The sequence below is a fragment of the Myxocyprinus asiaticus genome, chromosome 16 (assembly GCF_019703515.2).
Source record: "Myxocyprinus asiaticus isolate MX2 ecotype Aquarium Trade chromosome 16, UBuf_Myxa_2, whole genome shotgun sequence".
NCBI classification, from domain to species: domain Eukaryota; kingdom Metazoa; phylum Chordata; class Actinopteri; order Cypriniformes; family Catostomidae; genus Myxocyprinus; species Myxocyprinus asiaticus.
Window position 1 is genome coordinate 19718956 of NC_059359.1, and position 27906 is coordinate 19746861.

The following is a 27906-nucleotide window of genomic DNA, read 5'->3' on the forward strand; positions in this document are numbered from 1 at the left end:
ATATGTCCCACTCCAACTTCCTTTCAATAGAAAATATGTCAACATAGGAAAAATACTTGTCAGACTTGTCATGTCATGAGGTATTTAAGCTCCTGTGAACTCAAGAAAAATGAAATGCCAGGGTGTATGAGTGACTTCCTGCAGCTATAGTTTATTCTGGAATATGATGTTGTTTTGATGTGGTAATACTAGTTGGCCCCTGCCATGCTGGTGAAGTTATCTGTTGAAAACATCCATCCTTTCTTTCACTGTAAGGGGAAAGTGTTTGCTTACAGTACTTGATTCTGTGGCAGTCAATACAAGCTGTCAAAATCTGTTCACATCCACCGAATTCAACGCAGAGAATCTTTGACTTACAACTTTTCCTTAAAATCAGACAGGATAGATACAATAGATGCCGAGCTACCCATGACATCATCTGTTTTTCCAATGCTTTGGAAAAAGGTTCCCCCTCTGTGCCATATGTACTCTCTCTTTAAACACAACTCACAAATATCACAGCTGTGTGGATGTGATCTAAGCCAACTCGAGCGCCTGGACACTATAGGCTTGTGCAGAACACATAGACACTGAAACACTTTTAAACATTTTAGCACTGTGGTGTTAACAGGAAAAAGGTGTGCGTCAGTGCCAAAGAGTATGTGTATGTCTTACCAAAGCGAGAAGATTTATGTGTGTGAGAGGGTTGCTGGTGTATTTGGACTTACATGGAATTTTTTCCCCCCTTTTCAGAGACAGACGACTACGCGGAGATCATAGATGAAGAGGACACATACACTATGCCTTCCAGTGAGTATCTGTCTCACACTGATCTCAGACCAGTATTATGGTGCTTTTTTGAAGGACTCTTAGGGTTTTGGTGGGGCGATTAATAATTAGATTAGAATTAATTTCTCTCTTAAACTGATTTAACTAGTTAAAATTAGATCAGTTTTGTGCTTTGTAGATATTGATTTATGGTGCTTAGTCAGGAAGTGTGGGGTAGTATGCTGTGAATATTGCTATGTAAGCATGTTGAACCAGAAGCAGATTAGGTATGTGTCACAGTGGTTAACTAGTCATTTTATCTTTAGTTTTTCACTTTAATTAGAATGCTGTGCTTTAGCCGTTAGTCACTTTGCACGGTAAGACCCTTGGAAAAGTTAACAGTATGAAGACATCTCTGGGCATTACATTGCGTCTCGCGTTGTTTTTTTTTAGCATCACACCATGACCCTTGCGTTTTTTAATACCCCTGCATTCTGCTCATTTCCGTTGCGCTCAGTTTTTGTTCATGAACCCAAGAAATCATTTAAGTAAATTCTCTTAGAAGCACGTCTGATCGGGGTAGGGTGAACCCAACACCAGCCAAATTATACAGTGCTTCCTTAACATCAGTTAGTCAACTAATCACTCAGGCAACCGACCGACTAGTCGGTTTTGAAAGTACAGTATGTAGTTGTGCACATTCTTAAGTTGGCCGTTCTCTTTATTATCTGAAATTATTTTAAGTCAATGCACCTGGAGGAGGGTAGACTGGACACTTTCTATCGTTTATTTTAAATTCTAAATGTTTTCCTTATGTATTTCTTATTATCTGCCTGACTTTTAAACACACATTTGGCATCGTAGGTGCAGAAGCTCTTGAGACGTTTATAGCTGGCTTGAGTCGGTGTTGCTTTCTGCTTAGCTGTTCCTTTAGGTCTGAAACTGAACTCTAGAATAACATGACGTTCAGTTTCGTCTCTTTTCCTTTGTGCTCTTGTATCACATTCAATCATCATTTGGTCAGTGTGGGCTTGAATAGAGGAAGTTGAATGATAAAAATCAAAATAATTCCATACATGGAGTCTGCTTATGTGCTTATGGGACACATTTTAAATGTATGAGCAGACTGAGTTGTACTGCAAACATTGCAATAGGCATGATGTGAACGTTCGCTTTACAAATGGAATTAACATTTCGCTTTTTTATTTTATTTTTAAGCACATAAGTGCATTACCTTTGGTACACAGTTGGAAAGAGAGGAGGGGGTTTGTCACAGTCAGTACTCGAACATGCGTCACCCTCACGAGCATGTGCACTATTGCTGCGCCATATTTCTTTGGATAAAAGTGTCTGCTAAATGAATCAATGTAAATGTAGAACATTTACTTTTTTTTTTATCTAATGAGAATAAGATACAATTTGTACAAAATTTTTAATCTGATTTGATATCTTTTTGACCTGAAATTTCATGTTATTAAATGGACATTGATTTTAGCTTAGCAATTTTAGAATGTATTACATTTTGCATTAATTTAGATTTAAAATAAATTACATACTACATTTTAAAAACATGTTACATGCATTTTTACAAAACAAACATATGTTTACCACTGTAGTACCAATTTCAATGCCACTCAGAATTTTTTATTTACCTACTCAATGTAACTACAGCCAGTCATGCTGTTTTTTTTATTAAAGCACGCTTCCCACAACACAAATTTTATCATAAAAGGAACTCATTTTCCATTAATGGTTACCTTAATGTTATCCAGTGTTATATTTGCCATTTTGTTTTCTCTCGTCATCGGCACAACAGAATATTATGGACTAGATGAAGGTAAAACTGTTTCTCCTGCTGTTTTCATTCCCTTCCCTCCTTATGCTTGAGACTTCCTGTGTGACGGTGGGGCCTGTGTGTTTGTGTGCTTTTTGCTTTGCCTGTCTGTGTTTTATGTGGTTGAATTTTTAAATCCTTATTTTGTATTGACTATTGAACAGAATTTTTTTTTAGTTTATACTCATACATGCAGCGTTTTAATGGACACCTTCAAGTTTTACAGAAGGTGCTCAAAACTAGCTGTGACCCTTTTACAGCTAGTTCTTCAGAGGGCATTTTCAATGATTATTGACATGCTTTTCTGAGCAATGAAACATGAGTTGAGTTATGAATGCATTTTTGACTGATGGTTGTGGTAGGTATGGCATGTAAGGGATGGATTCTGTATCAAACAGATATGGACAGATATAAGGACTGAAGAATTGCATAGTGTCTTCTATTTTTCTAACTACATAGGGAAAAGTGCTCCTTGATAACTGATTTTATGTTTATATTTCATATTAGTGTGTTGACTGTTAGTCCATTTTGTCTTTCAGCCAGGGACTACGAGATCCAGAGAGACAGAATTGAGCTGGGCCGCTGCATAGGAGAGGGCCAGTTTGGAGACGTCCACCAAGGGATTTACATATGTCCGGTATTTACTGTAGACCATGCTTAGCACTACATATGCATATATTAGGACCTTAAATGTAAATGTACGAGCAGTGAATTCTGTTAAGGTTGTATGAACTCCAATTTTATTTCTAAGAATTCAAACAGCTCATTCAAGTATTAGTTTCTGATATTTGAAGTTAGAGTATGACTAATGCCTTGTGACAAGTTGAATTGACAAATAACTTTGCTACTGAAAAATAATGTTTTATTAAATGAAAGGCTTGGCTAAGCCGGGTGTTTTTTTTATTTTTTTATCTTTTGTGACCTAAGGAGAACCCACCACTTTCTGTGGCTATAAAGACATGCAAGAACTGCACATCGGACAGCGTTCGAGAGAAATTCCTCCAGGAAGCCTGTGAGTGCCAAATCAGTGACCCTCAGTCAGGCTGCACTCTTTTCAGAGTATTTCTTTTACCAGAGTATTTCAGAGGATTACCTATTTCTCCTCATTACAAAATTTGTGAAACGTAAGTTTTAGTCAGTTAAACATTGTCAAGGTAACTCCACTGCATGTTTTCTACAACGTGTCCAACATTTCATCACTTTAATTGAGACGAACATGTTTTAGCTAGTTGGTGATGCTGCAATTCCAAACATTTTCAGGATGTGGAGTTTGTAAAAGCACAGCTGTTGGCTTTTCTAAGTGGTTTTCTTCTGTAAAGCCAAACAAATGGTGCTTCCACTAACGTGTGTGTGTGTGTGTGTGTGTGTGTGTGTGTGTGTGTGTGTGTGTGTGTATATTTAGATTTTGGGATTTCTATGTGTCTAGTATTTACTTTGTTGGGTTAGGTTTAGGGTATGGGTTAGGGTTAGTTATAGTAATTTTTGTTAGCTTTATATAAAAACAAGAGAAGTCTATTGTATGTCCCCATTTAGGTAGCTGAGCAAACGTCTTCGTGTCCGTGTGTGAGAGTGAGAGGTCAGATGCTAACAAACTGGCAATCATTGTTGGGCAAGCTACTCAAAAAATATAGCAAGCTAAGCTACAAACTATAACAGAAAAATTAGTTAAGCTAAGCTAAAAGCTACTCTTCAGAGAAAGTAGCACGTTACACTACAAGCTACATGGCAAAAGTAGCTTGCTACATTTAAGCTACTTCATATTTTTTCAACCGCAGATGCACGGAGCATACCATCATAGACAAAGCATCTAAAAGATTTATTCATGTGATGTTTATCAAAGCCTTAGTACAGTATATTACAGTTTAGTGCAATACAGTATACACGGATACAGTATGGTGCAATACGTACCGGTATGTGCATGTAAAAACAAACAAACATGTAAATTCATATTTAGACATGCTACATATACAAACCCATTTGTTCAACATTTAAAGTCACTATTTTAACATTTTATTTTTCATATTTATACTACTACCTCTACAAACACGTGTTCAATATGAAAAATCACCATTTTTAAATGTTTTCAGATTTAGACTACTACCTCTACTTCTAATTAAACATAATTTAATTTGCACATTCATGTATAAAAACTCTGCGTACATACAGTATACTATTCATCTATATATTCATCTATACAATACAGAAATACAGCAGCTAGATACAGAATTACAGGACATATCATCAGAGGCCAAATTTCTTGTGTGTGTGTGTGAGAGAGAGAGAGAGAGAGCACATCTGGGCAATAACAATGTGATATCTGATGGTATCAGATGGTAATACCATGGTAATTTGATATACAATTACCATATTTATGTACCATTCTGTATTTGCATGGTGCTTCAAAGTACTTCAAAGAATACCATGGTACTTCGCTATATGATTACCATATTCATATAGCCTACCATTGTATTAACATAGTGTGTGCAGGTAATGGTACATGTCCAAAAACTATGGTAATGCCATTGTACATTTTTGTGTGTTTTTGTGTAGGCTAATACATTTTGATACCCTTTTAGTTAGAAAATGTATTTACCTGCAGAAGTCGTTTACAAGCTGCAAATGTGTTGAACTTTATAAAGACCTTCTTCATCACTGGCAAACGATAGGACGCATTTGCAGGTTTCGTTTCCATTGATTATAGATCCACTGCAACCAGCGTTATCTTTATTTTCCATGTTATATGAACTTCCATGAGATGATTTGCAAGTGAGAGCGCATACCAAATGATTCAGGAGCGCAAGCGCAAGCTTTCTGAGTCATTCAGATTGAATCGCGAACCTATTCAGACTGCTTTCTTATCATGTGTGACCAATTCAGTTTAAAGAACCGACTCAGATGAGCGATTAATTTGTGATCGGACATCTTTAGTTTTGATTCAAAACTGGCAAAAGTAAACACCTTGTACAAGGCGTGATGTAGTGGTGTAGCTTTTCTCAGTGCTAAAAAGCTACTCGATTTAAAAAAATAACGAAGCTACCACCTCGCTACTTAGAAATGTAGTTAAGCTAAAAGCTTCGCTATTTGTAGCTACTGCCCATCACTGCCGGTGTTGTGTTTCCCCGTCTGGATCTGTTTCCCCCCAGCAGATCTGTATGGGGGGAACAGTATCTGATGGTAACATTCTCCGCTGTCAGAATGCGTTCCCCCATGCACAAACCTAAGTCTAACATTTCCCTACCCTACCCTACCTACCCTAACCATAACCATAACCCCATATCCTATCGGGGCTAGGGGGAAACAGATTCCGACGGGGAACACAATTTGAAACAACACCGGCAATGATGTTTCTACCCCAGGTTTTATTTATTCTTTGCAGATAATTTATTTGTACTATGTGATGTCAACAGTCAAATATACAGCTTAAAGGGTTAGTTCACCCAAAAATGAAAATTCTCATCATTTAATCATGCCATCCCAGATGCATATGACTTTCTTCTACTAAACACAAACAAAGATTTTTAGAGGAGTATCTCAGCTCTTTAGGTCCAATCAATGCAAGTGAATGGTAATCAGTCCTTTTGAAGTTCCAAAAAGGAGATAAAGTCAGCATAAATGTAATCCATAAGACTCCAGTGGTGTAACCCTTTCGCACGTGCGATCAAACTGCTGTGATTACACTATGCTGGGATCTGATGCCTATGATCAAACTGGTATGATCTGCAGTTGTGCTGCTGTTTACCAGCAAAAGAGGGACTGAAGCGGTTGTCATAATGAACCAGCTGCTCAAATATTATTTTCAATATCACAATATCTTTTCTTTTATATGTTACAAACATTCATACAATCTTTAAATAAAAGTTTAAAGCTGTTACCGTTGGAGTGCACTGTTGCGGAGATGCAACCATGTTTTCTGACGTCAAACAAAGGGTACGTCTCAATCAGCTCACTAGTTCAGTAGTCAGGACACTGATCAAGGTGTCAGCCATATTTACGGCTGTCTCAATCGTTCCAGTGCACTGAAACTTTCGCACCCTAAACAATCCCACAGTGCACCGTAAAAACAAGGGAGCATTGTTGCACACTATGTTCCCTTACCGGAAACATTGTCATGTCTTCTGAAGTCTCAAGTGGTTAGATGACGAGCACAAGTGTAAAACTAGAGAGTCAGTGCCTTATTTTCACTTTAAAAGAGATGTTGTTTGTAATGTCTTTCATTCATAATTACCATGAAAGTGAAACAGTCTTTTAAATAGGCCTATTTGAGTTGTTAAAGTAAGGTTTAAAATGCACTCCAGTATATTTTATTTATTTATTTATGCAATACATCTGTTATAATAACACTGTTTGAATATTTTCAATGGACATGAACGATAGTGTCATTTATACAGCAATGGTGCTGATTAATAACAGCTGCGCTTGAATGCGCAATCTCATTTAGGTGTCGCAGAGGATTGAGTAATAAGTGTCCAAATGTTCAGTGGAAGAACACCATTGCCAGTGCCCGAATTTGTATTTACGATATACTGATTCAAGTCATAAGTAGCTAGGCAGCTGATTGAGACACAGGAAATAATATACAAACCAGTCAATTCACTCGAGCCTTCTCCCATTCCATCCGTCACTCATTCTAACCACTTCCGGTGCTGGGAATGTGGAAGGGCTAGGCTTTTAGAACATCCTATGCTTCTATCACTAACTCAGAATCCAAGTTGCATTGCATGTAAACAATATGGCGGCGCACATAGCCGGCAAGCGGATTCGCGATTGCATCCTACCTATCATAATCAATCATTATAAACATCTTAAAAACACATTTTATGTTTGATAATATATAATCTGACCTTCAGTGCACCTGCTAAAATATAATCTGTCCTTCAGTGCATCTGCTGTGAAATGTAAGGTAAGATTTTTTTGATTACACTTCCTAGTGCCTAACGCATGCGTAGAGCGCTAGATAGCACTGTAGGAAGTGTAATCGAGCTTGAAATCATGATCCCTAAGGGGACTGCTGTCAAGATGTACAGTGAAAAAGAGTTACATTTTGGTCTGTTCTCACCCAAAACCAACTGGACCACTTCAAAAGACTTTGATTAAACCACTGGAGTTTTATGGATTATGTTTATGCTGACGTTATCTACATTTTTGGAGCTTCAAAAGCCTGGTCACCATTCACTTGCACTGTATGGACCTACAAAGCTGAGATATTCTTCTAAAAATCGTCATTTGTGTTCAGCAGAAGAAAGAAAGTCACATCTGTGATGGCATGAGGGTGAGTAAATGATGAGAGAATTAACATTTTTGGGTGAACTAACCCTTTAACAGTCATTATACAGCATAATACCACAACTGACCATTCAGAATGTTTCTAGAGAGCTGTCTAATAAAACGGTATTTTATAATTATGATCTCTGATCTAGATTCATTTTATTGTATATATTGATGCCTTGATTGAAGCAAAAAAAGCACATCCCACCAATAGTCACAAAATATTACACCAGACTTATTAAACCTGAAAAAAGTGTGGACTTCCCCTAATTGTTGACTATTGTGTACAAATTCACTGATCAAGTAAAGGCTCCAGCCTTTTTAAAGAGCATTGTGTGGATTCACTGACACAAATCGCCAGGTTTCTCTCGGTATAGATTAATTGTTCTATATAACAATTGTTTATCTGATGAATCCCAGCCTGGAGTACTGTGTTAGTACTATATTATACTTCCATTATGCATGTAACAGCTCAAGGGTTCAAGTTTGTTTTTCATAATTAAAATACTGTGTAGGAGAAGGTATTTTGTGTATACTGGGAGTAAGATGTCAGCTGTGATGTTGGACTAATATTTGCAATGATGGTATTTCGTCTCTGTGTGTTCCCATAGTGACCATGCGTCAGTTTGATCATCCACACATCATAAAATTGATCGGCGTAATTACAGAAAACCCTGTATGGATCATCATGGAGCTGTGCACGTTGGGAGAGGTGGGCCTTTTTCTGGTGATCTGAGGACAGGAACTAAGGGTTACAGTATGTGCTGTAGTCTGACATGGGGTTGAGCATCTTAAATCAGCACATCAGAGATAATGCTAATCAAAGGGAATGTGACCTGACATTAAACACAATAAACTCAAATTATTCACAGTGATGAGACCCATCTTAAAACTGGATAAATCCATCATGACTGCTTGTCTCATAAACTGCCCATGAAGGTGCAGTAAAGATGATTGCTGGCAGAGGCAGTTTGTCAGTGCTCAGATGATTCAGTCTGACTGACACTGTGTGCATGAATGTGTGTAAAGGATATTCTGATGTAAAACTGTTACCAGAGTTACTACAGGAGCCCTGCATTATTTACATACATTTACATGTATGCATTTGGCAGATGCTTTTATCCAAAGTGACATATAGTGCATATGTTTTATCCTTATGTATGCGCCCTGGGAATTGAACCCATTACCTTGCTGATATACGTAACCTCAGACTGTCTTGAACTGTTGTAAAGATTTTGGTTATGATTGTTTTGATAAAGAATCAAAATATTGTATATATTATGTAAGTTTCTCTATATTTACATCTTGTTTATAGAACTGCTGTATAAAAGTAATATCACACTTGCAATTTTGCTTTTGTGATATTGATTAAGTGTCCAAGTGTACAAAGGAATTAAGGTGGAAGTCTTTCAAGCTGTTGTTTCATAAGATTGTGTGCTGCTGTTTACTCAGGTGAGAGGAAAAAACATCATTAGCAAAGTCATGACGAGGGAGATTTTAGGCTGTGGTTTCCTGTGAATAATTAGTACACCAGCACCCTTTAGTGCTCTGTGCTGGTGTATGTGTGTTGAACTAAACAAACACTTTCCAGACTCAACATTTCTGAGAAATTAATTTAGTTTATTCAGAGCTGTGAATTTGCATAAACATGACTCTTAGATTTTAGTTTCAATATGTACTAGTACATTTATGGAAGCCCGAATGTTTCCCTTCTTTTTTTCAGTTGCGTTCCTTTCTTCAGATTAGGAAGTACAGTCTGGATTTAGCATCACTCATCCTGTTTTCTTACCAGCTCAGCACAGCACTTGCATACCTGGAGAGCAAACGCTTTGTGCACAGGTTAGTGTCCAAACACTGCAAGCCCACAGGTTTACAGGCACTGATTTCATATCAAACACTGCCCATTTCCTGTTGAATGTTTCTGAAGACAGCATCCTGATGCAGTAGCACACATGCGTACATATTTATTATTAATCTGATAGTCTGGATATTAGGCTGAAAAGCTCTAGATCTGCTCTTAAAGGTGTCTAATTAGAACGTAACTTTTCTCTTTTTCAGGGACATTGCTGCACGGAATGTTCTCGTGTCTTCAGTGGACTGTGTGAAGCTGGGAGATTTCGGTTTGTCTAGATACATGGAGGACAGCTCTTATTATAAAGGTTTGAAGACACTTCCTTCAGCACAGATCTCAATGCCCACTTAAAGACTTGGATTTGTGAATTATTAAACTTGCAATGTCAGATCCACATACAGTGTTGTTTAAAAGTCTTGGACCACACTGAAAATCAACAGATTTTGAACCATAAGATATTATGACAAAAAATGATTGACATATTTAAGATTCTGCGCTCTTTCTAGGTTACTAATCATATATAAGCAAATCTTTGACATGTTAACTCCTTAGTACAAAAGGTCAAATATCATTGCTGCCATTGAAGCACAATAGATGCTCTTTGGAACCAGGGTTATTATAGTTTGGGATTTTAAATGTAGTTATTATTTCTGTTTTATATTTAATTGGTCATTTCAATTTAGTGTAGTTTTCATTAGTTTTCACACTTTATTTAAGGTGGATTGCAAATGTTTCAAATGTTATAATATAGGGTGAAGATGGGTAAAGTGGGACAGTTAAGTTTGATCCCAATTGTATCAATATGTATCTCCTTAAATCATTACTAAACTAATCTTTGGGAAGTAAGCAGTTAACTTTTTGAGGGTTTAATTTGATGATTTTACTTTGGGATGTGTGGCAGAGGGCATTTAATGTCTACCGGTCAGAAAAGCAATGGTAAAGGAAATGACAGAAATTTGAGGTAAATCTTTTCAAGGTAATAAAAAAGTAAAAGTTGACAGTGTTAGTAAATGTTTCAAATGATGATTTAGGTTATGAAAGTTTATAAGAAAATGTAAAAAAATAAATAAATAAATCAAAATAATTTGTGGATATTTTCTATAGAATAATTTTTTCTCTGTCTCACTTTAATAAAACTGCCTGAAAATGTTTTGGGATTTGGTCAAAAGAGGATGTCTCAATCAAAAATAAAGAAATACTCAATACAAGGAAGAAGAACCTTTGAAGACCCTAAGCTTTCTATAAAGGTATAAATGTCAGGTTATGTGGCATTTGAATAATAATTGAAAGTGCCAAGAAAAGTAAAGTTTCCAAAAGTGTCCCACTTTTCCAATATTCACCCTGTTTGTGTGTTAAAAACTAAAATTAATTCAAGGTAATTTGTATTTTATTGGAGTTATGAAAAAGTATTTGTTTAATTTAGTTTTTTTGCAATCATTTCGGTTTTAATTTTTATTTCAGTTAACAAAAATGTTTAGTTTTTGTTTTCATTAATGATAATAACACTGTCAAATCCTGCTTTGATAACATGGATTATCAGGATTTGCACAAACTTGTGGAGTCCATGCCAGCTTGAGTGCATGCAGTTATTAAAGCAAAAAAGTACTAAGAAATTAATTTTAATATTCTATTTCAACATTTCACTCAAATTGTTATGCTGAAAATATAAATTGTAATAAGAAAAGTTTGAAATAGTAAAAATTTTGAAGAAATAGAAAAATGCAAACTATATGTAACCTCACATGTGCTATGCTACAGTCACTGCAATCCATGTTCAACCCATGTTATTCACAAATTGTGTTACTCCTGACTGCTCCACTCCATATATATCGCTCTCTCCCTCTGTTTTTCTCTTTCTCTCTTTGCAGCCTCAAAAGGAAAACTCCCTATTAAATGGATGGCGCCAGAATCCATAAACTTCAGACGTTTTACCTCAGCCAGTGATGTGTGGATGTTTGGTAAGAGAGAGAGAGAGAGAAAAAGTGTGTGCTTGTGTGTGCTTGTGTGTGCGTGTGTGTGCATGTGTGTGTGTGTGAGTGAATATTGCACAAATTTACTGCTGTGAATTTCCCTCTCAGAATAAGAAAGTTACCATTAACATAATGTGTGCAATCCATTTGGGACCTCTAAATTGTTTAGAAAATGGACCATAGATCTTATTCGTGTGTAGAGAGTGCCTTTGGCTTGTGTATGGAGTGTTAGTGTAATTATTATGCATCTGTAACTTTTTATAGTGTATGTCAAGTCTGTGATGCCTCTTGTTTTATAGCCATCTTTAATTAATGCTAAAGTAAAGTTGAATCCATCTGACACGTGTGTGTGTCTTAGGAGTGTGTATGTGGGAGATCCTGATGTATGGAGTAAAGCCTTTTCAAGGTGTGAAAAATAATGATGTGATTGGACGAATTGAGAACGGTGAGCGTCTGGCTATGCCGCCCAACTGCCCACCAACCCTCTATAGCCTGATGACCAAATGCTGGGCGTACGACCCCAGCAAACGACCACGATTCACCGAGCTCAAAGGCCAGCTAAGGTCAGTCAACACATTGCCATGCTTTGCTGTATATTGGAGCAAGAGAGCTTGATGATATTTTTTACAAACAGCACAACATGCTCCCATTTGATTCTACACTTTTCACTCCACATATGAGAAGTCTTTGAATTTTAAGGTCATTGTTTGACACATTTAAGTCTTTGTGAATATTGTTAGGTGTCTAGAGTTTTACAGACTCTTGACAACAGGAAATGAATCTGCCTGATAACAGTAGAGGGCGCTGTAATGCTCTCATAGAAACAATGTCAATTTGAGGGTTTTTAGAAGATTAGTGCAGAACTTCTCTCGGTTAAGGGATAGTTTACACAAAAATTCTCTCATCATTTACTCACCCTCATGCCATTCCAGATTTGTATGACTTTCTTTCTTCTCTGTACAGCTCTGTAGGTTCTTACAATGCAATGAATGGTGACCAGATCTTTTTAGCTCCAAAAATCACATATAGTAAAGAAAACATAAAAGTAATCCATATTACTCCAGTGGTTAAATCCATATCTTCAGAAACAATATGATGGGTGTGAGTGAGAAACATATAAAAATGTAAGTCTTTTTTATACTCTAAATCTACACTTTCACTTTCAGATGTGTATCATATGGCTTCAGACAGTGGCGAATTCTCAGGGCCAGCAAAGCCTTCTCTGCTGGCCTAAAATGCCAAATAAATAAATATTTTTCATCCTTTATTCTCAATCACCTTTTTGCCTATGTATTTTTAACTGCTTTCCACTCTTAATTAATCTACAAACAAATAGAGAAAAACGAAAAGTTTATCCAGTCAGAATTTCTTCCTTGATGCTTACAAGCGAAATGAGACAACTGTTTCACAAATCGCATGCCCGAAGCAGCACGTGAGTCTGAGCTCCACCCCTTCAGGCCTTGAGAAATTCCACAGAATCCTTCAACAGTGCAAATGAATGAGCAACTTAAGTCAGATTGTCAGATTCATCAGCCAATAAGATTGATTTATTTGTTCTTGGTGGGTGTGATCTTTAGGATATGTCCCAGTTGAGGCCTTTTAGCTGGCCTTGAGTGACGCAGTCACGTTTTAAGTGATATACGTAATTCAAGAGAGAAAAGCATGAGTCAGCATCTTGCTGACGAGTAGACTGTCAATGCCACATCACCACTGAGAAAGAGATCCTTATGGATTTAAAAACACGAGATGTTCTGCATGACCATGTGATTGCTTAATTTATTAATTGGTAAGTGCTTTTTGCATTGTTATAGTAACATCAGGAGTTTTCTAAGTGTAAATTAGGCTGCTGGAGAATTCATTGTCGGATCAAGTTTTGAAAAGTATTGCTGCGTTCCATTCAACTTGGAAAGTCGGATTTTACCACTTCCTACTAAGAAAAGTGCAATGGAATGCATCTTGAAGTCAGAATAACAACTTGTAGGCTCATGCAGAAATTCTCAACTCCGATTTAGCCGAGATGCAGGGGCATGATGTCACACAAACATGTCGACACTCAGGGAGATATACAAAGTAAGTGATAAACATTCACTTTATTAAGTAATATCGATAAATGAGTTTGTTTCCACATTACATGATATTAAAGCTTGTTAAACAAACACCTGCAGAAACAGTTGTATAAAACATTATAATCCCTTTTGATAATCGTACACCTGAAGCACAAATGCTAGCGCTGCAGCATTGTTTAACAGTTGGGTTGCTTGGAGACATCTCTAATGAGCGTCAAACCCCTGCTAAGCAAATGGGAGTATTGCAATTCTGAATATCGGGGAATGGAATGCATTTATGGTCGGAGATATCAAATAGGAGTATCTCACATCCAGTTTGAATGGAACGCAGTATAACCATGTACCCTGACAAAACGAAATTTATTGCAAGCAACATTTAAATCGCAAATATTATTAGATCAATTTTTCCAGGTATTATAGACCTCCTTGGTAGATTCATAAGAAAAGTTATGATTTTTGAATGTCTGTTCGGGAGATGTTCATTTTACAAAACAGTCATGCTGCAGTTAAAATGAGGCTTGCTTGAGCATTAAGTGTCAAGTTCTGGTTTTCGTGCATGGACTTGTTTTTAAAATGTCAGTTGGTATTATTAGTTAGCTGTGACATAATGTATGATGCCCATAGGCATAGGGTGTCTTATTCATTGTGAAACAGTGTTTTCTTAATGGCATGAATCACACTGAAGCCCTAGACTGTAAATGCACGGCCCACCACTGCTTCTGAAGATATAGATTTAACCACTGGAGTCATATGGATAACTTTTATGTTTCCTTTATGTGATTTTTGGAGGTCTGGTCACCATTCACATGCATTGTAAGGACCTACAGAGCTGAGATATTCTTCTAAAAGTCTTCATTTGTGTTCTGCTGATGAAAGAAACTCATACCCATCTGGGATGGCATGAGGGTGAGTAAATGATGAGAGAATTGCCATTTCTGGGTGAACTATCCCTTTAAGAGAGATGCAGAATCCCTAACTCAAAAGGCTGTTTCACAAGTATATACAGTACATTGGTCATTTCATTAATTTTGCTATATTTGATCATGCCCCATTTCCGATGTAAAATATAGTACAGGGTATTTCCCATGGTGATGGAAAACCTAGAAATATCAGGGAATTATAAATTGGGGATTTAAATTGAATTGCAAAAAATAAACAATGTTTTCAAAACCACTTTCTGAATATGCCGCGAATATGCAGTTGTTCAACCAGTCAGATAGTCCCACCTCCAACTCATGCCATTGGTTGAATAATGTTGCCACAGAAACACAGTGTTTACAGTTTATGAGAAAATTAACCTTTGAATGGTTTACTCATAGTTGTGTGTCTGCATATTAAGCTGGGATAGAAGAAAGTATTTTAACACTGAAAAAGTTACATACTTCAGCTTTAAATCTCAAAAAGTCATTAACATTTCTATAAATATTATATTTTCAAGCTATATTTGCTTTAAAAATATTTTAATTGGCTCTTTGCAAGTGTAATTTTTAAAAATCCAGTAAGTTGAATGACTGGAAAAGTTCAGGAAAAATCATGGAAATTCAATGTTCAAAAGGTGTAAGAACCCTGAAAATATCAGTGACGGATGTATTTGTGTAGGAACTTCCAAAAGGCCACACATAAGAGACTACTGATGCTCACTTTCGCCCCTTGTCAGTGTTTATTGTCCTCTGTTACCGCTGTCATTTGAAGTGACAAATGGACAAAAATAAAATGAAAAAGGACCTTCCCAAAGAACATAGATGTTAGTGTATACATTGAGAGCGGGGTTTTAGTTTCATTTAAAAGGAAGTTTAATCTCTTTTTGCCATGACTCACCCACTTCTTGTCTGTGACACTTCCTGTCTGGCCATGATTTCATAGTTGAAATAGCAACTTTGAGAAAAAATATACTCTCTCTCTCTTTTTCTCTCACATATCTCACTTAATCTCTCTATCTGTCTGTCAGTTCTGCACACACGCAGGCAGAAAAGGCTCCCTGCAGCTGTTTGGAAAGCATCCTTCATGATACAATAGTTGAGAGTTCCCAAATGTCTGTTCATGTTCGCACATGCAGTTAGTTCCCGTAATATTCACGAGGCCCAGCAGTCAGCCTGCTAACACTAATGGAGGATAAAACCCCACCTGTATTCTGTGACAGGCCATCAAACACCTGATAGCCTAATCATCTGAAGAATCTTGTCTGCCTTCAGCAAAAACATCCATGCTTTCTATTTGATACAAAACAAATTTGAAAGAATTGAACATTTCCGTGACCTCATGTTTTAGATAAATGTCCCAGATGTCTGGATTGAGGCAGACATGTAATACTGAATCTTAGGTTTCCAATTAAATTCCTTGTAGATGTCGTGTGTAATAAAGTTAAGAAAAAGCATATTTGAGAATTTCTTTCTTTCTTAAAGCATCAGTACACACACAAAACAGTAATAAAAAAAACTGCCAGTAATGTTAATACAAATAATTTGTTACATTAGGTATCATAAACTAACACTGCACAATATTTTTAGTAGAATACCATGTATTAATCTTGGTTCGTGTTAATTTATTAATATATACATGCAAGTTCGTAATGTATTAATGTTAATATATACAGCATTAAATAAAAATAAAAATATTATTATATTTAACATTTACCAAAATGTAATAAATGCTGTAAACGTATTCATTGTTGGTTCATGTTAACGAATGTAGTTAAGTAATGTTAATGAATACAACCTCATTGTTAAGTGTTACTAAATAGTTATTAACCAAATATATACACAGACTATATAAACATATGTTTATATATATTGCTATATATATATACTGCAGTCTACATTGTAGTGCAGACAATTAATAAACTAGTGATATGGAGATCAGAGCAGTGGTTGATTTCTCTCTCTCTCTCCCTCCCACTCTCCCCCTCCCTTTATGCTCCCGGCATTAATTCCGCTGTATGTTAAATTGTAGCATGTCTGTTTCTATAACACCCTGTAATTATTTGCCATGTTAATGCTATTTATAAAGCAAGTTTACAGCTACAGTATTATTGGTGCTGGAGGAATCAGGGCAGAGGCTTAGTTAATATCCTTTTGTGTTTGACAAGGAACCAAAAGTATTTGCTCTATGGTTTATCTTTGAATTGTGGTTGGTGTTAAGGGCACATTTGTGGTCTTTATGGTGTGCTCTCAGGGTCAATATTGATAAGTTTGTTTTAAAAGAATGTCCTGTTTATGATTGTTAAACAATTGTTTTAATAAAAGATGAATGCAGTTTGTGTACTTCCCTATGAGTAGGGCTGTAGCTAATGGGTTGAAAGGTGGTAACTATTCTAGGGTCCCACAGGTCCCCCCACAATAAATTGTAAACTGTATTTTTCATATGAAAGGGGCCCTGCCTCTGAGTATCTTAATGTTATTATTAGGGATGTGCGAGACTAGTTGACTAAACGGTACTGATGCTGCTAGTTGACACTGGAATTACTAGTCGGTTAATATTGTTCCCCATTAAACTGTTGAACATTTTTACATATTTACTTTTGGCTTTATATTTTTGCAAAGGCTGTGCTTAAATTACTGTCATGTTAATACACCATTTTAAATATAATTTATAATACAAATACTATTAAAAAAGAGGATATCTGGAGCAGATACAAAGTTTCATTTCACCTCAGGCTGCGTGCTTCTTCACCCTCACTCACGGTGTGCGCAGAAAAATGTCCTCTCATTAGACAAGCAAACTCAGCAAAGTAGCTATGAAATCACTTCTGTGGTGGTGCGGGAAGCTGATTTCTGAAACGCTGACTTGAAAGTCGCTATGGATGTTTTCACATTTGAGTCTTCTTTAAATCTGTGCGTGCTTGGAAGTTATTTTCCTGCCGAGCAGGCTTCTTCAAGTGCAGGATAATCACCTCAAGTGAGTCAAGTCCCGTCTTTCACAGGACCATGTTTATGTGTTAATTTTGCTCATCAAAAATGTATGCTTTTGAGTAAGTAGCCTAGAAAATTACTGTTTTAGGCTGGGTATGCAATTTTTTCTCTCCTGCCGATTAAGAAGGCTATTTTCAACGATGTGCCAATTGCTTAACAGATCTTTTATTCTGTGTGCACATCATGTTTAGAATACATTAGGTTTATTGTACATTTCTCACAGGCATATTTTTTTTCTATCCTATAGCTATTTTATTTACATCATAACTGTTACTGATTAACATTCTTTACCGAACAGCTGACATATTAGATCATAGACTAATGCACGTCGTGTAGATTTTCTCTCAAAGATTTATTTCCAACAATGTCCTGACTGTTTTAATATGTTAAATAACTTTTACTTGGTGAATTCCATTAAGAACAGGCTATTAGGGTTGCTCTATTGGTCTGTACTATTCATACAATTGTTTTCAGTAAATATGCCGGTTTTCTCTAATGTTGATTCAGTGATTGCGTGTCATGTTCTACATTTAATGTACAATATTCACAATGCAAGGCAAGCACGTCGCAGGTAAATGCTAATATAACACTAAATTCCCTTTTTAGCTGAATTTAGTGTCGGATTTGGAATAGATTAAGTATTTTAAATGGGTTGCATAAACAATTCTTTTAAATTGTTTTTTTAGACTAGTCGACTCCAAAATTTCTGTTTAAAAGTCAGTGAAATTAGTCGTTCTGCACATCCCTAGTTATTACATCATTGAAGATTGAACAACAGATGAGGTTGAGATTAGGAAATGTCATGAAGTCACATGGGTTTGACACATGGACGCTCAAACCCTTTTGAATGGAAACTTTTTTCGCCTATTACTCAGAAGTCTTTTGTAACAATTTCAATAAGAATGTCTAGACCAATTAAATCGAGGAATTAGTCAATGATTGTCTTCAAGTCAGTAATTCTAAAACAAGTAGAATGTATTTCTGAACTGAACTTCTAGAAATTGAGATCTTTGATTCTGAATATATACATGTATATTTATCTGGCTTTGTGAATAGGAAGTCCATTATTGTAGAGCAGGGATTTGATAGCTGTAGGGTTTTCTATGGCAGTGTTCTCAACTGGTTTTGTTTCAGGATTCAGGATTTATATTGGACATTGTATTGGTGGCCAATGTAACCAAAGTACCACATTTTTTATTGTACAAAAGTAACAAAAATGGCCTTATAGTGAAATTTGTTAACATTACCAGGAACTGCATAGGCATAACAATATGCAACATTTTTACTATGACGTAAGAAATTTACAATTTTGTATTCCAAGTTTGATTTAGAAGCCTGATATGGAACAAACACTGGATGAAATATTGTATTTGTATTAGCCATATTACCAAGCGACAGATTGATTATCTACCCCTCAGATACTGTGTAATTGATCAAATTATGGAAATGACATTGTTCATAAGTCGAGTAGTTTTGATTGTTTGGACATTGCATTTTGAGCTTGCTTTCTGTGATGTCCAATGTTGCAAAACAAATATTTAAATTTTTTTTTTTTTTTGTAACGAATGCCAACAGCTGTTAAGCCCAGTCTTATGAAAATTTTTTAAATGAACATTTTACATTATTTCTACTATATATTGTTTTTTTTGTTTTTTTTTTTCTCATTAAGAAACATTTTGTTGCTCACGTGATGCCATGCAAGAAGCAGACGTGTGAGCGACGAGCTCTGCGCACTTTGCTAAATTTTTAATTATTTTCATGTTATAATCTGGTGAAATTTGATACACCCAGTTACACATTTGAGGCAAAACATGGCAAAGAAGTCAAAATCCTCGGGCTCTGGAGACACTAAAAGACACTTACGTGTTCAGGATGAAAGCCCCGACAGGCCTACAGACCGGGGACTCGATTTGGGTGGCGCGGCGGGAGAGGAGATCCAGCGTCAGTTGTCCAACATGTCGGTGATGTTGACGAAGATTCTTGCTGACTTGAAGGATCTCGCTGTAATACGTCGATCGATGGAACATCTCCTTGAAAAGCTTGAAGATCTTGAGAATAGAAGCCGCAGGAATAACGTTTGAATTGTTGGAATTCCTGAGCATGAGGAGGGCAGAGATATGGTGAAATTCCTAGACGAGCTTTTCCAGAGTCTGCTCGACATAACAGGCCACAAGCTGGAAATCGAGCGAGCTCACAGATTTGCTGAGGGAGATAGGCCCCGATCGATTCTGGCCAGATTTCTGAGATCATCCGATAAAGATCTTGTGTTGCGCCAGGCGAGGAGCAAAGGGAAGCTTTCTTGGAAGAACCATAATATTTTCTTGTTCCCGGACTTTGCGAGTTCGACGGGAGAAACGCGATCAGTTCAAGGAATGTAAGAAACTCTTACATCAGCGAAAGATCACTTTTGCTCTGATGTTTCTGGCCAAACTGAGAATAGAAACGAAGGACGGTCGCAAAGTATTTACATGTCCCAATCAGGCAATGTCTTTTATTGAATCAATGGGTGTGTAAACCATTGGGTGTTTCTCATGTGAGTGGGTCGACTCGCTGTACTTACTCTGGCTTTTGAGGAAGCTGGGCGTCATTTTGGTTTCTTTTTGCTTTTTGCGTTGGCTCCGCCGAGCGGCTGGAATTTGTTTTGTGAATAACACTTTTCCTTAAAGAAACTTTTGCATTGAAGTTCCTGGCCAGTTTGAAAGTGGACACTACGGATGAACCCAAAATATCTACATGCTCACACAAAGGATGTCTTTTATAAAGTTGACAGAATGTGTAAGTCATGGTATATACTTTTATGCAGCCTCCGAGTGAATTGACTCGACCATCCGGGGAACCGGGATGCCGGTTTTGTTTCTTTTTGTATTGGTTCCGCCTAGTGGCTGGAGCTTGTTCTATTGAATAACACTCCTTTGGAACAGCTGTGGATTAGTCTGTTCGTTCTTCATGCTTATTCCTCCTGCTGGCTGGAGTTTGTTTTATTGAGTGTTTTTACGGGACACTGGAATGATTACGTCATCCGCTGAACTCATAGCAGCCGGCTCACTGAACATTCGTTTGTCTGTCCAAGGAATCTGGACGGTTTTATATCAGCTGGAATTTGTTTTGTGGAAGATCACACCTTTGAGACAGTTCTGTGAATGAATCTACACGTTCTTTGTGTTGATTCTTCCTATTGGCTGGGGTTTATTTTACAAAGTATTTTCTGTTATGTAATTTTGCCTCAAATTTGTGAGGCAAAATTGAGCAATCCGATGTCAAAGTTGTCGTGGGGGCTCGTGGGCGTTCATGGACCTTTTGAGTTTAGAGGGATTGTCGCCGGTTGGCGCTTGCGTGTGCGGGGTTAATGCACACGTTTTTCATTTTTCTGTTTGTTTTGTTCGGGGGGAAGTTCGGGGTTTGATTGTTTCACTAATGGGGAATGTGGTCTGTATAATTTTGTTTTTGACACACAATTTATTTTTTCTTCTATATCAAAATGCCAAATGTTAATATGAGTGTACTATCTCTCTCCACATGGAATGTAAATGGGTTGGGGCACCCCATAAAAAGAAGGAAGGTTATTATTTTCTTAATGTAAGAAATATTATATAGTGTTTCTTCAAGAAACACATCTCTCCCTGCAGGAAGCTGAAAAATTTGGGATGATATGGGGTGGACATGTTTTTTTTTTAGTGCTGGCTCAAGTAAGAGCAAGGGAGTCATTATATTGATTAATAAACATCTACAATTCAAATGTCTCAAACAGCCTAAAGATAAATTAGGTAGAGTCATTATTGTTTTAGCTGAAATTCAAGGGCAAAGGTTGATTTTGGCTAATATTTACGCACCTACCGCTGATGATCAGGGCGTTTTCTTTTTATTTTATTTTTTTTTTTTTTTATAGATCTTGAAGGGATGTTGCAAGCCGCTGGCAGCCCTCATGATATAATATTGGGAGGAGTCTTTAATCTTTTGATGGACTCAGCCCTTGATCACAGTGAAGCAAAAGTGTGTAAACCACCTAGAGCAACATTGACGCTTCACAGGATGTGTAAAAATCTTGTGAAAAAAACATTTTTTTCATCAGTCCATAAGATTTAGTCTAGAATAGATTTTTTTTTTTTTATATATCCAAATCCCTAATTTCATCTGTTGTTGATTGCTCAGTTGGAAATATCTTAGTCTCAGATCATGCCATGGTGAGTTTAGAGGTGTTACCATACACAGAGAAAAATAAATCATATAGCTGGCGCCTTAATGTGTCCCTTTTGCAAAATCCTGATTTACAACAAATGTTAAAGACTGAAATCAATGTTTATATGGAGACCAACTAGTCCTCAGTATCCTCTGTGGGCGTGGCTTGGGAGGCACTTAAGGTGGTTCTTAGGGGTCGGATCATACAGTATGCCTCATTCACCAAAAAATCCAAAGCACGAGAACTTGTGGAGTTCGCAGAAAATATTAAAAATGCAGAGGCAGAGCTGAAGTGCCGTTTGTCATCTGATGGCCTCAGAGAATTGACCCGATTGAAATACAGATATAATACTATTTTGTCGTGGAAAGTGGAGTCTTGGCTATTAAGGGCAAGACAGTCATACTTCGAGTCGGGGGACAAAGCAGGAAAACTTTTGGCTAGATATAAAGCAGAGAGAGTCTTTTTCTACCATTCCCTCAGTGAAATCTGCTGGTGATGAAATATTTACCTCGGCCATTGATATTAATAATGCCTTTAAAGAATTCTACTCTGATCTCTATAGCTCCACGTCTTCGTCTACTGATGAAGATATTAGAAACTTTGTGGAGCCATTAGATCTCCCTAAACTGACGGCTTTGCCACAGAGTTTTTCAAATCTTATGCTACAGAACTGGCTCCACTTTTGCTAGAAGTTTATACTGAATCATTAAAGAATGGAAAACTCCCACCAACCATGACACAAGCCCGGATCAGTCCAATTCTTAAAAAGGACAAAGATCCAAGCGAGTGTAAAAGTTACCATCCAATTTCCCTGATCCAGTTAGATGTAAAAATTTTGTCAAAAATTCTGGCTAATCGATTAAGTAAAGTTATGACATCTCTTATACATTTAGATCAGGTGGGGTTTATTCGAGGCCATAGCTCTTCTGATAACATCAGGCGTCTCATCAATATCATGTGGTCAGTAGCGAATGAACAATCTCCGGTCGCTGCCATCTCACTTGACGCCGAAAAGGTGTTTGATATGGTAGAATGGGATTATCTTTTTAAGATTTTGGAAATGTATGGGTTCGAGAGTACTTTTATTGGTTGGATTAAGCTACTTTATAGACACCCTGTAGCGGCGGTACAAAAAAATTGACTAATTTCAGATTATTTTACTCTGGATAGGGGCACCCGGCAGGTAAAGGGTTCCCCATTATTGTTCTGTTTTGCCCTGGAACCATTAGCAGCCACGATAAGAAAGGAGAATGATTTTCCAGGGGTGATTGCGGGAGGTATGGCGCATAAGCTTTTGCTTTACGCAGATGATATTTTATTATTCGTCTCTGACCCTACTAGATCTATGCCTTGCCTCCACAGAATTATTCATTCCTTTTCCGAGTTCTCAGGATGCAAAGTCAATTGGTCTAAATCCGAAGCTTTGGCTTTGACAGTGTACTGCCCAATAACGGCTTTTCAGCCGGGCACCTTCCAGTAGCCCAAACAGGGAATTAAGTATTTGGGAATTTTATTCCCAGCAAATTTGTCTAATTTAGTTAGAGTTAATTTTGACCCTTTAATAAAAAGGTTTTCGAATGATGTGGACAGGTGGGCTTCATTACATTTATTGATGATTGAGAAGGTTAATGTTATTAAAATGAATTGTATTCCAAAATTCAACTACTTGTTACTGTCTCTCCCTGTAGATGTTCCCCTCTCTTATTTTAAGCAATTTGATAGTATAGCGAAGTCCTTCATTTGGAATGGAAAGCGTCCCAGGTTACATTGCAACAAGTTGCATAGGCCGATTGACAAAGGTGGACTAGGCCTACCCAAGATTTTGTTTTGTTATTATACGTTCGGTCTCAGACATTTAACTCATTGGTCACTTCCACCTGAGAGAGCCCCTCCCTGGTTTGGAATTGAACAAAGTTATTGCCCCTATTTTACTATTACAAAGCCTTTCTGTTAAACTATTTGGAGAAGTTAAGTCGCACCCCATCTGCACACGCTATGGACAAAAGTGTCCAGAGTGTTTAATTCAGACATTTATTTAAATGTTGCCTCAAGCATATGGCTAAACCCAAAGTTGCGTATTGGTGAGTCCCCTTTCTGTTGGTCGGAGTGGATTGAGAGGGGTGTTAATACACTCAGTGACCTATATGAGAGTGGTGGGTTGAGATCGTGAAAATTTGGTCCAACATTTCAGGATTCCTAGATCTCAGTTCTTCAGGTACTTACAGCTGCGCCAACTGCTTTGTACTATTTTGGGGAGTAGCACACACCCCCCTAAAGCAGCAGATACTCTGGGAGTGGTGATTACTGCTTTTGGAAAAGGTCATGAGGCATCAGTGTATTACTCCCTGTTAATTCATAGTCTGGGGGATAGAGCTTCAACTTCTCTCAAGAGATTATGGGAGAGAGATTTAAATTTGGTATTGGAGGAGGGAGTGTGGGCTAAGATTCTAAAAAGATGATTCTAGAGACGCAAGGGTGCCTCTGATGCAATTTAAGATTTTGAATCGATTATTTTGGACCCCCTCTAAATTGTATAGACTTGGTCTTAAAGACACACCCACGTGCTGGCGATGCCAATCAGAAGATGGGGACACAACCCATGTTTTTTGGGGATGTGTTAAAATACAGGAATTTTGGTTAAAGATTCAGGGATTTATGTGTGATGTGTTGGACACAAGGTTTTCATTTTGCCCCAGACTCTGCATTTTGGGTGATGGGGATGTCATACATTTTGGGGATAGCTACTTGAGAGGTTGGGTCCTGGCCGGAGTTATGGTGGCCAGGCGAATAATACTCAAGGGGTGGAAGATGGCTGGAGCACCCTCGTTTCGGGAGTGGTGCGGGGAGATGAGCGAGGTTGCGGCATTTGAGGAGGCAATCATCAGAAGGTTAGGAAGTGGGATTTGTTTAATAGGAAGTGGGGTGGGTATTTGGATTTTTTGGAGGGTTCTCGGGGAGGGGCAGTGGAGAGGGATTTTTGATTTTTAATTTTTAGTTTGATGTGTATGTGCACTCTTGCTTTTTGAAAATATTTTTTTTTTTTAGTTTGTTTCTAATTTTTTGCTATAATTGTAAGAGACCACTGTAATGTGTGTTTGTGTAGGGTGGGGGGGATGTTCGGGGGGAAGGGTTTAATTTATATATCTTATTCCGTATTTTATGTTGTGTCTATTTGTTTTTTATGAATGGAATCAATAAAAATGTTAATAACAAAAAAAAAAAGAGAAAAGAAACATTTTGTTAACTGTTAACTGTAAACTTATCATGACAAATTTAGTTTTTTGCTAACTTTTTAAAGTTATTTTTCTTTAAGAATAAGCCCAACTTCATGACAAATTTTGGTTTTGAAATTTTTTTTTTTTTTTGGACAATTTTTTCATTAAGAAACAATTTAAATCATTAAGAGCTGTCAAACCCAAACTTATTGTGACACATTTTGGTTGGTATGTTAGATTCAAATTTTTGTCTGGGAGAGATTGGGATCTCTGCAACAGTCATGGTTGTGTTGGATGGTCTGGGTTTAATGAGCTGACTGTGGGGAAGCTCAGTGTGCTCCTCAACAGTGGTGGTCTAGGTTGATCTATCTAGTATCCCTTCTGTTTATCCTCCCTCTCGCTCTCTCTCTCTCTCTCTCTCTCTCTCTCTCTCTCTCTCTCTCTCTCTTTCTTTCTCTCTCTCTCTCCCATCCACACATTCATGGACTTTGTCAGAGATAATAGAGTTTCCAGAAATAGTCCCACTCTAAGTCAGGCAGCTTGCATTCTCTGACTACTAAGACTTATACACTCCAGCCTTGCGCACCTCCTGTGTCTCTTTATCCACCTCTAAGAGCAAAGCTTCTCTGACTGCAGGTAGGATGTTCACATATCAATAATGTTTAGGCTGCATTGTGAGTTTTAGGGTCATTCCTAGCATTTGAGGCTTTTAGTCAACGACTAAGGTCAGCTTTGAAGATGTATTAGAATGTGATTTTCTGTATTGGGGGCTGCTGTGTGCAGACCACACCCTGAAACTATATGCACCCTACAGCAGTATATAATTCATGAAGAATGTTTGCAGATCTTTGTATTAATGCTCAACTTCTCTTTTTACTTGCAGTAGTCTAGCTTTTGAGAACAGGCGGAAAACTAGGCTGTCAGTTTTATGCTTTAGTACAATTAATTAAACAAAAAATAAATACAAAATTACAGTAATTTTGTTCTGTTGTTTTCCTAATGTCGGAGCATGAAAAATAACCAGCTAGAAGGCACGCAATGGCCAAAGATGTCCGTATGACACATGTGTACATAGACCAGTAATGGAAAAACATTGAGTAGAAGGAATACAAGAAAGTAACTTGGAAAGTATTTTTGCCTTTAAAGGAATAATCCAGGTTCAATACAAGTTAAGCTTAATCAACAGCATTTGTGGCATAATGTTGATTACCACAAAAAATAATTTAGACTCGTCCGTCCTATTCTTTAAAAAAATTTACACTTACAATGGAAGTGAATTGGGTCAATTTTTGTAAAGGGTTTAAAGGCAGAAATGTGAAGCTTATAATTTTATTAAAGCACTTACTTTCATTCTTCTGTTAAAACTCATGTATTTTTTGAGCTGTAAAGTTCTTTAAATTGTAATTTTTACAGTCATTTTAGGGTTCGTTGATATTACATCGTCATGGCAACAAAGTTGTAAACTTGGCTGTAACTTTACACAGAAAAGGTTAGTAAGCGATTTTATCACATTAAAATCATGTTAACACAAATATTGGTTACGTCTTCTGGCTATACTTTTGAAACAGTGAGTATTTTAATGTTTACAGATTGGTCGCATTCAATTCAATTGCAAGTGCCTCACTGGAACCCTTTTTTTTTTTTTTTTTTTTTTTTTTTTAAAGAAAAGAAAATAAGAATTTTTGTGGTAATCAATATTATGCCACAAATGCTGTTGATTGAGCTAAACTTGTATTGAACCCGGAATATTCCTTTACCTCAATTGGAAAGATGGATTACTGTGGACTGTATGCCAGTGGTAGGCTTATGTTTAATGATATAGAAATAAACCAAAAATGTATTGACTTCTTCATTTTTCGTCTGCCACATTAATGTAATGTCTTAATTATCCCTAGTTTGAGGGCTTTTCCAAGCAATTAATCAGCATATTATGTAATCAATTCAATCTCAAATTTTAATAGATTTGACAGCCTAAAATTAATGTGATGAGATGTTTGCCCTCTTATTTATTTGAGGGCTGTCTGACATTTCTTGCGGCTTGTCATAACGTATTTGATTGTGCAATAGTTTGAACAGTACTTCAGGCATTAAGCTGGGTTTCTTGTAACCTTGCTGATTGAAAGTAGCCTTTATTTTCCACTGTAGTCGTCAGTGTATGAGTTGGTATAGTACAGTCATTACTCTGTGATGACGGAGCGACTTTACATTTCACAACTGATTACATAATGTTGGAGATGTCTTTCTCTTGAACTCTACTGTAATTCACCAGTGATTGGAATGAAAACATCAGAATTACACATTACTCACCATTTCTGTTAAAGACTTCTTTCCCTGCTCCTTAAAGAGTGATCACAAACTACAAGGATCCAAACTTCACTCAGCTTATTTACAGCTCTTGATCTCTCAAGACGATTGGTTCAGGATATAAGACTCGTCAATTGGGAAAGGATGCTTTTGTTTGATAGTGTTTTCCACCGGTGTGTGTGCAGTACAATCCTTGCGGAGGAAAAGGCTCAACAGGAGGAGCGTAGCCGTATGGAGATGAGGAGACAGGTCCCTGTGTCCTGGGACTCCGGAGGCTCGGATGAGGCACCACCTAAAGTAAGTAGCTGCTCTGCTCTGGGCCACATATTTAGTTAAACTTGCTGATTACTATGGCTTAATGAGGTGGATGTTTGTCTATATACTGTGTAAAAGATTTGCTAATAATGCATCAATATCTGTTTTTTATTAGTTGCAATGTCACTCGTGGTTCTTACATTTTTACTTTTATGATAGCCTGAGTTTATCTGAAACAACTGATTTATAACTAAGGTTAACAGTGTGCCACCAGTTGTCACCCTAGCATAAGGTAACTAGCGTGTGTGTGTGT

General features: G+C 37.1%; 1 protein-coding gene across 10 annotated transcripts in view; it reads left to right on the top strand.

Moving 5' to 3' along the window:
- Positions 1 to 27906, top strand: part of LOC127454507 (focal adhesion kinase 1-like) — a 119796-nt gene that overhangs the window by 73506 nt on the left and 18384 nt on the right. For 5 of the 10 annotated variants that reach the window (XM_051721778.1, XM_051721774.1, XM_051721775.1 and 2 more), the window contains 10 exons: positions 733 to 789; positions 2564 to 2584; positions 3121 to 3218; positions 3509 to 3593; positions 8458 to 8558; positions 9570 to 9685; positions 9905 to 10005; positions 11567 to 11656; positions 12027 to 12231; positions 27524 to 27635. In XM_051721778.1, coding sequence (XP_051577738.1) covers positions 733 to 789; positions 2564 to 2584; positions 3121 to 3218; positions 3509 to 3593; positions 8458 to 8558; positions 9570 to 9685; positions 9905 to 10005; positions 11567 to 11656; positions 12027 to 12231; positions 27524 to 27635 — 986 coding nt within the window. Of the gene's footprint in view, positions 1 to 732; positions 790 to 2563; positions 2585 to 3120; positions 3219 to 3508; positions 3594 to 8457; positions 8559 to 9569; positions 9686 to 9904; positions 10006 to 11566; positions 11657 to 12026; positions 12232 to 25573; positions 25671 to 27523; positions 27636 to 27906 lie in introns of those variants that run through there. The other 5 variants (XM_051721776.1, XM_051721777.1, XM_051721781.1 and 2 more) reach the window with 2 other exon arrangements.